The sequence below is a fragment of the Baudoinia panamericana genome, assembly GCF_000338955.1.
Source record: "Baudoinia panamericana UAMH 10762 unplaced genomic scaffold BAUCOscaffold_1, whole genome shotgun sequence".
In the NCBI taxonomy this organism is placed as follows: Eukaryota; Fungi; Ascomycota; class Dothideomycetes; order Mycosphaerellales; family Teratosphaeriaceae; genus Baudoinia; species Baudoinia panamericana.
In genome coordinates this window covers 205,521-220,278 of record NW_006911257.1, presented here as the reverse complement: position 1 = coordinate 220,278, position 14,758 = coordinate 205,521, and the positions used below count along the sequence as shown (strand labels likewise).

General features: G+C 54.6%; 8 protein-coding genes across 8 annotated transcripts; 2 read left to right on the top strand and 6 right to left on the bottom strand.

Annotated features, from left to right (window-relative positions):
- Positions 1–290: 290 nt before the first annotated feature.
- On the bottom strand, positions 291–844 carry BAUCODRAFT_62046 (uncharacterized protein; the record flags this gene model as incomplete). Its single annotated transcript, XM_007673436.1, has 3 exons — positions 291–512; positions 600–739; positions 817–844. 3 exons carry the CDS (start codon positions 842–844, stop codon positions 291–293), a joined length of 390 nt encoding a protein of 129 aa, XP_007671626.1.
- Positions 845–1,012: 168 nt separating this feature from the next.
- On the bottom strand, positions 1,013–4,009 carry BAUCODRAFT_169143 (uncharacterized protein). Its single transcript, XM_007673435.1, has one exon. It carries the CDS (start codon positions 3,660–3,662, stop codon positions 1,206–1,208), a length of 2,457 nt encoding a protein of 818 aa, XP_007671625.1. The 5' UTR covers positions 3,663–4,009; the 3' UTR covers positions 1,013–1,205.
- A 72-nt stretch (positions 4,010–4,081) lies between these two features.
- Positions 4,082–5,590, bottom strand: BAUCODRAFT_144109 (uncharacterized protein; the record flags this gene model as incomplete). Its single annotated transcript, XM_007673434.1, has 1 exon — positions 4,082–5,590. One exon carries the CDS (start codon positions 5,588–5,590, stop codon positions 4,082–4,084), a length of 1,509 nt encoding a protein of 502 aa, XP_007671624.1.
- A 570-nt stretch (positions 5,591–6,160) lies between these two features.
- Positions 6,161–6,692, bottom strand: BAUCODRAFT_28797 (uncharacterized protein). The gene is made up of 2 exons (XM_007673433.1): positions 6,614–6,692; positions 6,161–6,558 (listed from the first exon to the last, which is right to left on the bottom strand). The coding sequence occupies exon 2, from the start codon at positions 6,497–6,499 to the stop codon at positions 6,320–6,322; it is 180 nt and encodes a 59-aa protein (XP_007671623.1). The 5' UTR covers positions 6,500–6,558; positions 6,614–6,692; the 3' UTR covers positions 6,161–6,319.
- Positions 6,693–7,045: 353 nt separating this feature from the next.
- Positions 7,046–8,448, bottom strand: BAUCODRAFT_28794 (uncharacterized protein). The gene is made up of 3 exons (XM_007673432.1): positions 8,020–8,448; positions 7,202–7,966; positions 7,046–7,125 (listed from the first exon to the last, which is right to left on the bottom strand). Exons 1-3 carry the CDS (start codon positions 8,234–8,236, stop codon positions 7,079–7,081), a joined length of 1,029 nt encoding a protein of 342 aa, XP_007671622.1. The 5' UTR covers positions 8,237–8,448; the 3' UTR covers positions 7,046–7,078.
- A 418-nt stretch (positions 8,449–8,866) lies between these two features.
- Positions 8,867–9,797, bottom strand: BAUCODRAFT_62385 (uncharacterized protein; the record flags this gene model as incomplete). The annotated part of the gene is made up of 2 exons (XM_007673431.1): positions 8,867–9,684; positions 9,737–9,797. 2 exons carry the CDS (start codon positions 9,795–9,797, stop codon positions 8,867–8,869), a joined length of 879 nt encoding a protein of 292 aa, XP_007671621.1.
- Positions 9,798–10,391: 594 nt separating this feature from the next.
- On the top strand, positions 10,392–12,292 carry BAUCODRAFT_566140 (uncharacterized protein; the record flags this gene model as incomplete). Its single annotated transcript, XM_007673430.1, has 3 exons — positions 10,392–10,658; positions 10,714–11,226; positions 11,304–12,292. The coding sequence occupies 3 exons, from the start codon at positions 10,392–10,394 to the stop codon at positions 11,892–11,894; spliced, it is 1,371 nt and encodes a 456-aa protein (XP_007671620.1). The 3' UTR covers positions 11,895–12,292.
- A 617-nt stretch (positions 12,293–12,909) lies between these two features.
- BAUCODRAFT_168304 (uncharacterized protein) lies at positions 12,910–14,720 on the top strand. The gene is made up of 2 exons (XM_007673429.1): positions 12,910–14,051; positions 14,103–14,720. The coding sequence occupies exons 1-2, from the start codon at positions 13,125–13,127 to the stop codon at positions 14,532–14,534; spliced, it is 1,359 nt and encodes a 452-aa protein (XP_007671619.1). The 5' UTR covers positions 12,910–13,124; the 3' UTR covers positions 14,535–14,720.
- Positions 14,721–14,758: the final 38 nt, after the last annotated feature.

Sequence of the window (14,758 nt, the reverse complement as noted above, 5' to 3'; positions counted from 1 at the left end):
TAACCCGCCAAGGCGTGCTGCAAGGTAGGCAGTGACGATCAGTTGCCAGCTCCTTCCCTTTCGGCGGACCCGTAGACTTCGTGCATTGGCACGTAAAGTAGTCCTTTATACCTTATCTTCCTATTGTGAGCCACACCCTGATATCAGCTCGGGAGCACTGTGGTCGTTTCATGACCATGTGTCAAGTGTGGGTACCAGGCGGCTGCCCTATAAACCTCTCGTCGTCTTCTTTCAATAGTGTTTACACCCAGCCAAACGCCATCCACTCCCACTCCCACAAGCCGCACCACCTACGTCCCCTGCGTAGCCACCCGCTCCACAGTACTTATCGGCCCCTTGCTCAGATTGCTCCCATACGTCGGCAATAGCCTGCCATGCTTGATATTAACCTCCTCATCCTTCTTATCCAGCAGTCCCAAGCTCCGTATCTCGCCCGCACTCGGTGCCTGATCTCGCGCCGTCTCGGTCTCGCGCCGTCGGTATGCAGCTTGCATGGCTACGACTTTGCGGTACTAGATACACAGACACACCTTTAGTACAGATTATAGCGACCCCTGGGGCTCTGGGCAGGGTGAGCTGGAGGGTAAGGTTGTGCGCACCTCTTTCTTGTGGTGTAAGCACTCGTAGTAATCGTCTAGCGCGGGTTTGCACTTGGCCTTGCCTGAGTCGTCCTCCATGGTGGTGTTGACGACGTAGCAGGCGAGGACTTCTTGCCAGAAGGGGAAGCAGCGGGAGGGACCTGTACCAGTCCAAGTCAGCGGTGGAGTGCTTGCAATTTGGTCATTCCCTGCTTGGGCGGAAGTTGCTGAGACGTACCGCCGGTCAAGCCGTATCCGGACGACATGATTGCGACACGCACAGGATCCTGAGTTATCAAGGAAAGGCGCCGCGACAACTTAGTGCGTGTAGAGCTCAAGCTGCGAAGTGAGGGCGGATCGGAGTTGGGCGGTCCGTGCACGAACCCAAGCCAATGGCCGGATGGTGTACGATCTACGTGGACTTGAGAGCAGAAAGAACACCGTACGGTCAGGCGTTTAGACAGGCAAGTTCAGACAGCGTGAAGGTCGTAATGCTATCTCATGTGCTCATACAAATGCCGGACATCACATGGGAGCAGCGCCACCCCTCATGCATTGCTGCACAGATCGGCCGTAAGGCTTTCCATCTCATACCACTGCACACAGCAAGCCTCCAGCAGCCTGCCTTCATACATCATACCCAAAAGCCCCCGCCCCTCTCCCTTGACAAGCCCTCTCCAACGTCAAGAACGCAAAATGACTCCCCACGACGGGTCTCGCATAGAAGTTCGGCCCCGGAAACGCACCCTCCCCCTCCGTCTCATGCAGATCCGTAAACGGCAAATCCGTATTCGTCTCGTTCAACCACTTGGCCACCCGATCCAGAATCTCCGTTCGAGTGGCGCGTGACGCTACGGCGGCAGCCTGGAACTCCCAGTCGGTTTTGGTGTAGAGATGGCGGCTGTCGAGGGGTAGGCCGTACTTCTGCATGACTGTGGTGTACCAGCGGGATTGGGTGGTGTAGATGTGGTCGGGGATGAAGTTGGCCGAGTCATTGATGGATCTGCTTACAGATGGCTGCAGCAGTTGCTGCCCGTCATGTTGGACATCGTCAGGTCGCGGTTTGCTGTAGTCGCTTGATGGATGGAAGCAGAGTAGTGCGTCGGCGTAGAGGGAGTACAGTGTCGTCCAGCTGCCGTACCAATCGTAGGCCAGCTTGGCCCGTCCGCCGTCACGGCTCATGCCCATCTTCTCCCACTTCTTAACGTACACCTCGCTAATGTTGCGGTAGTGCTTGGCGTCAGCCGTCTCGCCTACTATCCCCGCCAGCTCGCTCATAGCCTTGATGCCGATGATCCCTTTTAGCGCGAGGTTGGTCTGCAGCGCCAACCATCCAGCGAAGTCATCCGTGCAGAGCTGATTGTGTGGTTCGAGCGAGTACTCCACTAGGTACGAAGTCCACTGCTTCCAGAGCTTATAAGACTTCGACAGCCACTTCTTGGCCTGGCTCGCACCAACCACTTTGCCGCCAAACTGATCATCTAAGCCAAACACGCCATCTCTCGTCTCCAGCCGAGTCGGCAGCGCAAACGGACTGACACTTTCGTCTTCGGTGTCGGCATCAAGATCGTGCGACAGCCTAGGCACGCCACCTTCCGCGCTCCACAGACTCTGCGCATTCCGGCCGTCGCCATGAAGAAGGCTGTTCACCAACGCCAGGCCCATAATGAGCATGTCTCCACACTCCTCCACTGGCATGTACTCATCGTTCCCGTCTGCATGACCCGTCATGTTCGGGAAGTGCGTGCCCAGGTCATGCATCGTGTACATGTTCGGATACTGTCCGCTCAGCATGTGCTCTATCAGCGGCTCGAGCAAATAAGCGAGCCAGCGCGGATTAGTGTACAGGAAGAATGGGAAGGCAGGGAAGATGACATCGACTGTTTGGCAGTTGCCGTTCGACGAGATCTCTTTCAGGAAGAGGATCGGGTTGTCTGGGGTGCCGGAGAAGGATGTCGCACCCAAGACTTGGCGGGCAGAGAGAGAGACGATGTCGGCGTAATTGGAGCTGCCTGAAACATAAGCGTCACGGGAGAGTTGCAGCGAGTAGTTGGCCGCAAGCGCCGAAGCGGAGTTAAAGTCCAGGTAGTGGTAGGTAATCAGCGCGGTTGGAGAGGAGAAGTAGGACATCCAAAGCGGCCGCATCTGCGTCAATCCTCGAGCAGAGGCGTATTGCGTGACTGGATTCTGGAGGTGGGAGATGGTGAACAACGCGCTGTCCTCCTTACTCGCGTTCGAGCTTCCAAAGGTGCTGTTCGAAGAGAGATTGAAGCGCTTACTGAAAGCAAACACAGGTTCCTCGTCCATAATACCCCTGAAAGCATTGTCCACTGTGTTGTGCAGATGTCCGGTCTTGCTGAAGCGCTGTCTCAGCACACCTGAGGTACCAGCCTCGTGGTGCGCATCCGCCGGTCCCGTAAAGTGTAGGGCGCCCCATTCGGCAAAGTCGTTGTATTCGACGAACACTTCCTCGTCCTTCTTCTTCACCTGCCAGGTCTTGAGGTGCTTGGCATCCTCGAAATTGGTTTCTTGCAAGGACCAAACGATATCGCTGCCGCGGTTACCGCTTACCCACTGTCCGTTGAGATCGATGTAGATGTCCAAATCAAAGTCACCTTTGACATAGACTGTAACATAGCCAGCTGGAATGGCCTGTCGTAGGGTAGACGTTGGCGTGATAGGCGAGAGGAAAGAAAGGATCAACTCCACGTCGGCCCCGCCGGCATGCGCGGAGGGAATGGAGTAGCTGAGGTTGGTCGTCGAGGCATCATACTGCGCGCCAAGGTACTGACAGAACGAGACGTTGTAGCCGTCGCCGGAACTACCCAGCGAGTCCTGCGGGCGACCGAGGAGAGGGTAGACGGTGTTGGTGGCCGGCACATGTGCCAAGACCGAAAGGCCGATCGACTGGCCGGTGTAGAAGATGGGCCATTTGCTCCACGGTACATCTCGTGCATTGGCCAGCCATGCGGAGAGATATGGGTTGCGCACGATGAGTGGCAGCACAGGCGGAGTCAGCGTCGAAGCATTGGCGATGGTGAGCAGACTGGCTGCCCACGCGATGTAGACGGCGAAGGAGCGCATTGTCTATTGCACGTGGTCTATGGTTGTTATTCAAGGTCGACTACTTTGCTCTCGCCATCGCACTCATGCGTTCTGCTGGTCTGGGGCACGGCGAGGTGAGAATATCGTCACCGGGACGGCTGGAGAGATGATGGTCAGCAGGTAAAGCTGCAGGTGCAGCCACTAGTCCACGCGACTATGGTGCGCTAGCTACGAGCTCCATAGACAAACTCGCAAGCCCCAAGAAATAGGCGTCATACGGCCCGCCTGAGCGGAATGTTCAGCACAATACATCGCGGTTAGTACGACGTTCAAATGGCGGGTACGAATGAGTACTGTTAAAGGTTTCGTTTCCAACCTCACGGTATGGACTAGGCTTGTGCCTCTACATGACTGCAATGAAGTGAATGCGCAGTTGACTGCGCCAAGCTCGTACTACGCTACGCAGACGCGACACTTGGTATGCTGCATACCGACAAGGTAGACTCACTCGTCCCCTTACGTTCCAGCGACATCCATTGTCCAGAGCGAGGGTCGTGTTCCCGCTTGAGAAGTTCTAAGCCACCGTCTCGCGTAGGTCGCATGCAGGTCAATCTCATCGTGTCTGACGGCCCATTGGGAAGGACAACCTGCACCTGTTGCACGCGCCGTGACGGTGGCAAAACGGGCATTTTCGAATCACTATCGGACTGGCCCGGATCATCCATGATGGAGAAGCCATCACTCGCCGACCAGTAATGGTAAAAGTCGCCCTCCTCAAGCTGGATCACTTCCCGGGCAACGGCCGAAGCCAGTAGCGTGTCCCAAACGCCTTCTCGACTGCGGTGCAGAGACAACAGCTTGAGGGCGTGCAGTCTGACGCGATTATTCCTGCACTTCAACGCGGTGAAGTACAACTGCGGGATCCAGCCGATGTCTATAGAGAAATGACAGACCTCCAGGTGATCGGTGTAATGCCGTATAGGCTTGACAGCCCGAAGCAGACTGATCGATTGTCGGATCATGCTGACGAATTGGGGTAGGTACCTGTCGTATGCCATCTCATCGCTGTACCCGCTATCTAGATGTGTACCGGCCGAAATGACCGCCATGGCATGGTAGGGCTGTAGCATAAGAGACGCAAAGAACTCCTGCGGATCATGCTCAGACCGCAAGTTCCCGTGAAAGGTACTGTATGCGACGTGCCACGATGCCAGCTCTGCTTCGAGCTGTTCACGACTTTGAGGCCTAATCCCCCTGAAGTTGTCGTGACTTTCGGCGGCATTTACAGAGATCGTGTTCCGCGGACCGAGAGACGCTTGGAGAAGGCAGTCCAGATTACGCCGTGCTTGTGGTACCGACTCGAATGATGCACGATCGGTCCATAGGTTCTGGAAGATCTCCGGAATACGCTCGAAGCTAGGATCGAAAAGAGCGACTTGCAGGCTTAGTCTTGCAAAAGTCTCCAGCAGCCATTCATCAACGGTGTCCGAGGCCGAGCTTAGCGAATAAAGGTTAACTGTACACAACAGCTTCAAGCCACTCCGTAAATGCTCGAGGCCCGTCTGGTAGCGTCCTTGCAGGAACTCGATGCAGGTGAAGATGGCACAAGTAATGAGCGCAACCCGCACCGATGCCTTATCTCCTGCCGCGAGATGCGGCTGCAGCTCAGTGATTGCTCGACAGTAGCGGCTCAGACTGAACTGTTCTTCAGCGTTGAAGGCTTCGTCTACAGCGTTTCGAAGTCGTTCGTGCTGGCTCTCTGCTCTGTGCGCTGAGCTCAGTGCCAGCAGCGCATGCAGTACCGCGGGCTCGCTGCTTCCAGCTTGAAGTACAAGCGTCCGCCAGAAGGGCCACTTATAGATCCCGGGGAGTTTGATCGTGGTCTTGTTCATGAACCACTCGAGGTAGACAAGCTCGTTCGTCTTCGCCGTAGGGACTGTGGGCAAGAGTGCGCTATTGCTCGGCATTGCTGTCGTGGCCTTCGCGCGTGCAACGATCGAGATGGATTTCGGCTGCACATCCTGCCAGATCCCGTATCCATCGCATGTCCGCCCAGTGCTGACGCAGCGGTAGCAGGCTGGACGTTCTTCTCCACATTTTACCTTGCGTATTCTACTTTGCGGATGAGCTCAACGGCGTGCTACCAACGGAGTGTTTGACACTAATACAACTCACTTGCAAGTCCGGCACCCAGTTTTGACCTTCAATCTTGGCTTCCTTTCTCCAGCCATGGTGTTGATAGAGACATTTCGTCAACGCTCATAGAATAGATGCTCTAGATCACGCACTATGCGGAGGCAGGAGCTACTGAAGCATACTGAGAGTGCTGCAATTCCATAAGGTGGGAAAGAACATGGACGCTCTACGTTTAGTTTGACAGATTGATCGTTCATCAAATGCTTAACGACGCTCCTCTCCAGTCAACACAGATGCACATACCAACGCCTTGCCGGCAGTGAATAGGTATCAATGACTACGAATATTATCCTCACGATCGCCGTTGCAAGGTGGACAGACTACAACCGCTTTGGGTAACTGCTCGCTTACCAGTCATACCAGCTCGAGGCCCCGGCCGACGCCTCCAGTCAGACGTCATTGCTCAAGGCTGGGAGCGCCACTTTAGAGTCTTGATCGCCCTATGTCCGCGTGACCATTGACACCTTAGCTGGTCGACTACTTTGCGTTCGCAACAGCCTCTACCACTTTACTGTGACGTAGTGCCGCCATCGCACTCTAGCTAGCATCGGGGCCTCGCGCCCCAGCAAGTTTTGATCGTGATGGGGTCCGAACGCGGAGTAAGACTGCACTATACAGACGCCTAGCGCGCCAATGACGGTGCAAATATGCTGTATTGTAGCAAATGCGCACGAGACCATGACGCTGACGCCGGTCTTCTGCTCTGTTGGTAGCTATAAGTATTTCTGTGGAACAAAACCTATGTTCATATTATCAGAGCGGAACCGCGCGGAGACAAAGCCTGCAGTACGAACCAGGAAATTCAAGACAAATTTAAGGTATAGGAGACCCTCTCCACAAGCACCTCCCAAGTACGTATAGCCTCTTCAATCGCCGCAGCATATCGCTGATTGAGTTGGCAGTCAAATCGCGACGACACAACATACTCCATCGGTTGTGAAACCAAACAACAAGTCGACCCTGCGAAATCTCTTGCAATCAACACCGCCATTGTGGCAGTGCCGTGCGTCGACAAAGGCTCTCGCTGCATTCACGAATCCCATAACCACCGTTTAAGGCGAGGAAGCAAATGTCAGCATCAACTTCAACTCCGTGGACCTTCGGCATGGCGGGCATCTTTGAGTACTGGAGCGGAGTCTGTGAAGAAGTCATCGAGATGGCGTGCTTCGGACCTTATGATAGACCAATCAGCACTACTCTATGAAAGACATAACACCCTGCTCTGTTCCTCCACTGTCGATCTGACCGAGCCTCTTCGTTCACGTTTCTGTCGCAACATTGATGAGGATCTTGCCCCTCGCCCTGCCTATATGGCATTAATCATGACCGTCAGTGTTCTGTCTGCGACATAGCGTGATGTTCATGGTCATCAATTTGCGTACCGGTCTTTTGCCTTTTTATGGCTTTCTCAATTTCTTCGAACGCGAACTCGGAATCTATTACAGGCTGTATGGTGCCAGCCCTTACTGACATCGCCACCCTTTCCAGATCGGCGTTCGCCACTTGTGCGAAGACCATCACGAACGTTCGGCCAGCTCCGCCTAGAAATCCGGGAAGAAGGTTCGCCATGGCCACGTTCCAAATTAAGCTTGGAGTGGGTGTGTCGCCAATAAAAACAAACTTCGCACCAGGCTTGGTGTATTCAGCAGACCTCCAATACAGATTCCAGTCCGAGCGGACGTTATCAACAATATGCGAGTACTGCTGCCCTCCGGCTTTGAGCTGCTCTAGGACATCCTGTGTCGTGTAATCAATCACAACGTCCGCCCCAAGACTCTTGCACAGCTCAACATTGGGCGTAGAGCAAGTGGTCGTCACATGGCAACCGGCCTGCTTGGCGAGCTGAATTCCTAACGTGCCCACGCCCCCGGAGCCGCCGTTGATGAAGATACGATCCCCGGACTTGACGTAGGGAAGGATTGACTGGCTTGATGTTATGCTAGCCACGCCCAACGTCGCTAGGTCTCTGGCACTGACTCCCTCCGGTGCAGCTACTGTGCCATTGAGTTCGGCGGTTGCATACTCCCGGAGCATGCCCCCAACGAAGGGGCTTGTGGCGGAAACGCCAAAGACCAGGTCGCCAGCCTTAAATGTAGAGCCTGCAGCTGGCTTCACAATACGCCCGGCCCAATCCAGACCCGGTGTTGCTTGATGGCACGTCAGTAGTCGTCATTTCTATAGCACAGCAGCTCGTATGCACCTGGTTTCGGGATGAAGAACCGCGACATGAATGGGACTTCCGCCGCTTTGTAATCTACTGGGTTGAGACACACATATAGCACCTTCACGAGGTGCTGGTTAGGCTTCGGCTCTGGTAGGGATACTGTGTTCAGGTTGAGATGCTTCTCAAGGCCGTCTGTGGCATAGATATCTGTATACTGCCAAGCTCGCATCGTGGTCGGCGTTGAGCTCTCCATGGTGGTTCGTGAGGATCTTATCCGGGCGCAGCGTACTACATGTAGTCCTCGTCTGTGTTCCGAGAAAGGGGGCAATACAGCGTGCGGATACCAGATGTGTACTACAGCGAGCAGTTGCTGGCCGTCTGCCTATCTGAAAGGGTAGAATGTTCACTCCAGTCTCGCTTCTAAAACCTATGTTTAGGCCCGTCAAGACATTATCCGGCTGCAAGCTTACACAAGCAACGAGACAATAGCGGAGGCAGTCCAAGTCAACGGATGAAGAAGCAGCCATAGAGCCGGGACTACTTTACGGCGTCGCTCTCGGCTCTCGGCAGTACAACTATCCGTTGCCGGTTTCCATTATGATAGATTCCAGTCGCTCTTTCCTTTCGAACACATGCCTGACACGAGCACTCCAGCACACATCGACGCTTGTGCTTGTGCATGAGGTAGATCTTGTCACAAAATGCCATACTGGATGTGATATTGGCATGAAACATACAGATTGATGGTACTGCCGTATAAGGTAAGCTGTCTACTACGTTACGACGTGGTTACAGTTCACTATCGACCGCTCCGACTACCGGCGCCAGTTAAACGTACGGGTCGGAGATTAAGTCTCAGCAACACCTCGCCGCCGGGTCATTACTACTCGAGATGTTTGGACAGCCATTGCACCGCCGTAGCGAGGTCCTGGGAGACTTGGGTTCGTCTCGGTATGTCATGCGCGCCGCCATGATCGTACACAAGCCGTTGCTTTGGTGGTGACAGGGCAGCAAGCTGGATCCCGTTTGGTCGTCTCGGGTCTTGCGAGCCAACCACATGGACCGAAGGAACTTGGATCTGCCAACTGGACGGAAGCTGTGTCAAGTCAAGCCCAAAGACATCCTCAAGCGAGTTGATTTCCGTGATCCATCCAGCCTCTGAAACACCGCACTCGGCGACGGAATATGATCCGGTATCGCTGGTTCTGCCGTTCGACCATCCTGCACCAAGTCCCGTGTGACCATTCTGTGCGCGCCTGGCAGCTACGATCTCATCCAGCGAGTTGGAGCGCTGCCATAGCTCCTTTCCAGTGGCATCATTCAGCTCCCACGCCGCCGCCGAGACCGTGAAGCCAAGGTCAGCGAGCACTGGGAGCGGAGCGCCTCCGCATATGAACATCGCGGCTCGAAACAGCGGAGGCTCTTCTGGCCGCTCGTTATTGTCGTTCAGTATCAGGCTGGCCAGTACCGCGCAACCCTGGGAGAAGCAAAGCGCGGCATCGTAACGCTCTGACTGGGCCTTGATGTGCCGTCTCAACCAGTCAAGTGTCCATTGAACGTCGTCTCGCTGATATGACTTCAAGAACGAGTAATATGGCGGTGCGAAAAAGGGTGCGATCGCTGGTCCGGCCGGTGAAGAGTGAGGCGCATCGATGAAGTCAAACTCATGCTCACCGCAAGGGAGCTTTGCGCGAAAGGGTGCTGTCCACGTTCAGCACCGCATGAACGTACCAATTTACGACGACGGGCTTACCGGTTTGAGATTTGAATATCGCACCGCTTGCGCCAGAGCCATGAAGACAGAGGAATCGCATTGGAGTACACTAAAGCAGCTTCGCTCCCTTCGCACCCTTCGCACACACGGCTACACTTTGGTCAACGAACGATTGCACTGCGCTCCCATGGCATTATGCAGATCCCAGACTAGCTTCCTGCAGACCGAATTCGAGTTCGGCGAAGCTTGTTCATTCAACCGCACATTGACGGGACGTGTTCTAAGCTCCCTAACGTAACTTGCTCGCACAGCAGATGGTATGCAAGTTGGAATTGCTGACGACTGCTGCAATGCACGCTTCCGGACATGTTTGGCGATGGTGCAGCAAGAGTGTCCATCACCTTGCATGCAAGCCAGGTGAATTGTCTCGGACAGCGAATGTTACAAATAGCTCCACCATAACAATAAGTCAGCTGCGGCTAACTTAAGCTCCGCGACGCTAGGCCTGCGAGGTAGCGATCTCGAGATGCACGGCATGCTCGCTGGCCGGCACGGTGTACACACAGTATCCCGACATTGAAGCACGCATCGCAGGATCTGTCTGACGTCCGAAGGAGGTTGTTTACAACCACTTCTGCGTCCAAAGAGACAGGCCGACCATTCTAGGACATCATACATTCAATTGTCTGCCAGAATGGCAAACGGTCAGTCGGCGGAAAACCTGGCGCCACTGGAGCTCCTTGCCAACGATATTAGTGGTGCCGCAAAGATCATAGAAGGTTACTGCGTGCTAGAGCACGAAGCTCATCCCACCGGCGACGCAACAGCACCAGCCGTCACCATCCCAAGTTCCGCACCACGGTACGTTCGTGAAGCGCGACAACGTCTGCTGTCTGCGGCCAAGGCAATCCAACAAATAGCCGCCGAGCCTACCGAGTACCTTCCAACGCTGGCAGTGCAGGTGAGCGCCTTACAGCGACAAGCAAACTGCAGCATCTTTCTAATTCCTTGCTCAGTACCAGTATCTTGCTTGCGTGAAATGGCTCGCACACTTTCAGGTCTTCGCTGCGATCCCGCTTCAGGGCTCAGTGCCGTACGACCGCCTTGCCAGCATTGTTACTACTCCCGAGCGTCAGCTTCGTAGCATCCTGCGAATGGCCATTACAAGTGGTTGTTTCTGCGAGCCGGTGCTCGGAGAGGTCGCTCATAATGCTGTATCCCGAAAATTCGTCGACCAGCCTGGCTACCTTGGCTGGATCAAGTTCATGGACGAGTATTACATGCCCCTAGCTTCGAACATGGCCCAAACGACTGAGCGATATGGAGATTCGCAAAAACCCAATGAGACGGCGACGAACGTAGCCTTTTCGACGCCGTTGACAACATTTGACTTCATCACGCGCTCTCCGGATCTTTCAAAGATCTTCTCAGCGTACATGAAAAGCGTGGCCGAGAGCGAAGGCACCACTTTACGCCATTTGATTGCCGACTTTGACTGGGCAAAGCTCGGGGAAGCATTGGTGGTCCATGTAAGCTGAGCCCCAGATGAGAGATTCCACTTGCATTTTGATAACGTAACGCGCACATACTGATGCATGATATGCAGGTTGCTGGCGCCCCAGGCAGCGTCAGCGTTGCACTTGCTGAAGCATATCCCAAGCTTCGCTTCCTAGTACAGGATTCGGCGGAGCAGATTGAACACAGCCGGGCATTCCTGCGAGCACAAACAGGAGCCATCCGCAGCCGCATAGAATTGGCTGTGCACACTGTGTTTAAAATGCAGCCTGTGACTAACGCCAGTGTCTATCTACTACGCATGAGCTTGCACACGAGGCCTGCGGCTGAGGTCAAGCGAGTGCTTGCCTGTCTGCTGCCAGCGGTGAAAGCGAACGCGAATGCGCGCATCCTCGTCGTCGAGACTGTGATCCCATTACCCGGCAGCTGTGGCATTCTTGATGAAGCGTTAGAGAGGTATCGCGACCTCGTCATGAAGCAATGCTTCAACACAATCGAGCGCGAGCTCCCAGAATGGCACGCCATGCTTGGTTCGATCGCCGATGCGGAAGGTCACTTGGAGATTGTTAACGTAGAAAAGTCGCCAGGAAGCGCATTATCCAGCTTGGAGGTGAAGTATCAGCGCCATCATACCAATGGAGTTCTAGCCAACACGGTCAACGGCGGAAACGGGAGGTCCTAAGATTTCGGCAAGCGATAATCTGAAGAGCAAGCGGCAGTGGCCCGCATTACCACTGTACATCTTGTCTTTCTCTGTTCTATTGAAGCTTGCGACAGTGCGTGAGCTCGTCAATGACCTCGAAAGTGGTGAGAAGGATTCGGCTCCCCGTTATGCAGGCCCGTTTCTGCCGATGCATGAGGTAAGGTCGTGATTGCGAGCTTGCCGTCCCTTAGCGGCATGCCCGACCAGGATTCACTGAGTGGCCAATGAAAGAACTGCGATAATGCTTGTGCAAGCGGGATCTATCAATGGCAAAGGGCGACGGCGCGACCCGGAAGGCTTCAGACCGTAGCTTACCTGACAGTACAGTCAGAATCTTTTGGTCGCACGACGTCCGGCTGACGCTTACACAAAGAACATCAGCCTCATTAAAGATCAGCGCACCGAATGAACCCAATCGTTCCATACGCATCCGTCAGCCTTGTACACCGTGAAGCTGATTCCAGCGCTATCTATAACTGCCTGTCGCCGCGCTGGCCGTCAGGAATGGCGCTGCTGACGTGAGTCCAATACGACCCACTGTTGGCACGGCCAAACCTTCATGCTCCTTTGCCGACCTTTCCATCCACCCCAACATTGCAGGCTATCTTCGCCAATCTGGGAATTTAGCGAACATCAACCGCATGCCAGACGTGTTGTGCATCGTGTTGCACCACTCATTGAGGGTGGAGTGGCGGCGTGGCAGAGGAAGTGGATCCAAGCGAGAGCCGTCCGCTTTAGTGTCCGGCCACTCAGTCATGTGTTCCAGGCTGCTGCATGATTCCAAGCGTTCCCATACAGCCTGCGTGGGCGCTGGAGTTACGTCCATCCTGTGCACTCGTGCAAGCGCAAAGGGTCATTACTGCTGACTTCTCCACCAGCCTGGGCTATGCCAACGGCTTTGCTGACGAATTTGTGATGGCGCTGCTAGTGTGACCTTAATCATAACTTGACCACGGCTAAGTGCTTAGCGTTCGTGCCCTGCAAGCTACATATCGGCGACAGGACTAGAGTTTTTGGAATTGGTTGCTGTCCCGGCCGGAGTGTGGGTGTAAGGTACCGCTCTGTTGAATTACGGTTACCGCCGTCTTCGACAAGTGATGTCCCTGCGCTGCGGCTGCTCTACGTTCCGGTGCTTGACGCAACCCCCCACGATATATGCCGGCTTGCTCGTCCTTCGGTAGGTGAGGTGGCTGCCAGATCCCGCTCGCCATGGACCCGTTCCCTCCTCTCCGGTCAACAGCCAAGGTCAACAAGCGTAAGCTTCGTGAAAGCTGCACAGAATGTTCCTCGTCCAAGGTCAAGTGTGGGAAGCAGAAGCCGGACTGCTCCCGTTGCGAGCAACGCTCGTTGCAATGCGTGTACGAGTTCTCGCACCGAGCAGGAAGACGACAGGTTCGTCCCACGACGGCTGACCGCACGTCGAACACCTCGAATTCTGCAGACGCATCGTTGCAAGTCTCTAGGGAGTCGACGCCCAGGCAGACTGCACGCTCCAGTATGGCCGGCTTTGAGAATCACATGCTTGGATCTCCAGACCTCACCGCTGCTACACAACCAGACGACTTCTTGAACAGCCTCAATTCCAACGTCTTGCAATTGTTTGATGACTTCACGACCTGGCCGTCGACACCAATGCTTTCTGAATCCTCAGCAGCCATGTCAATGGACCCGTTCTCAGAGACGATGAATGCACCATCGAACGATTTCGATGTGCTTGACAGCTTCAGCTTTGCTCCGACCAGCTCAGCGCTGATGTCGCCACCCTTGGTCATCGCACAAATACCTTCTTCACATCACGTGTCGGACGTGTCGCGAGGAAAGATTAGAAGCATGTCGGACATCTCCATGCCAGATTCAGATATCGTGTCCGCCGACGTCGCCAGTGACACGATAAAGCATGGGCTTTGTCGAGAAGCTGCTCAGGGTCGAGGCAGTTGCCGCAACCAGCTTTTTAACATTATGTTCTTTTCAAAGCTACCCTCAGTCCCGGATATCAACGGTTTTGGTGTCCTTCCACAATACAGAGATGATCTGAACAGCACTCGAACCACATTGGAGATAACATCCGCAGTGCTGGAATGTACTTGCGTTCTTGAATCCGACGAGCTTGTACAACAGCTCGCTTGCGTGGCCTTGGTCGGTGTTGCAGACAATCCATTCTTGAAGCATTGGCTAACTGTCGCACAGGACGTCATGAGTAGTTACTCGGCCATTGCGTCAGCAACCGATGTCCAGCCAGTTCCACAGACTCCCGTGCATGTCGGTGATGGCATGGTGCTCGGTGGCGACAGAGATGTCGCCCTGGCTACGCAGGCTACCAGAGTGTTCGGCGAGCTGCACCGAGTGCTACATCTTATAGAAGGGCTTGCGAGCTTGTTGAGATTCCGCGAACGGTCACAGGCGATGTCAAGTACCGATTCTCAATCATCGGCCTCGCCGTCAAGAGTGGGGTCCGTAAGTGGAGAAGGTGCCGCGCTTGGTCAAACGGTGACGGCTCCAGAGATTGTGCCGCGGCATAAGTTGTGCGAGGATGCGGTCTCACTGGACGCAGTGGAAGCTGGCCTAAGAGAACGTTTCTCTCGACTTGCAAAGGAAGTGAGGCTAATGCTTGCACGATGATGCTGATGACTGGTGTGACTTGACTGCATACTGGCGTGGATAGGTCATAGGTATATACACATTGTTGCCTGCGAAGGCCCATTTAATGACAAGCTTTGGAATATCTTGATGTATATGCACGTCTCTCGGCCGAGCAAGACGACTACGGAGGTGCGAATAAGCATCTGGACGCTGGAAGTGGCGCATTCTTAGCCCGACTGTCTATTCGAGCCCTACTAAGTCGT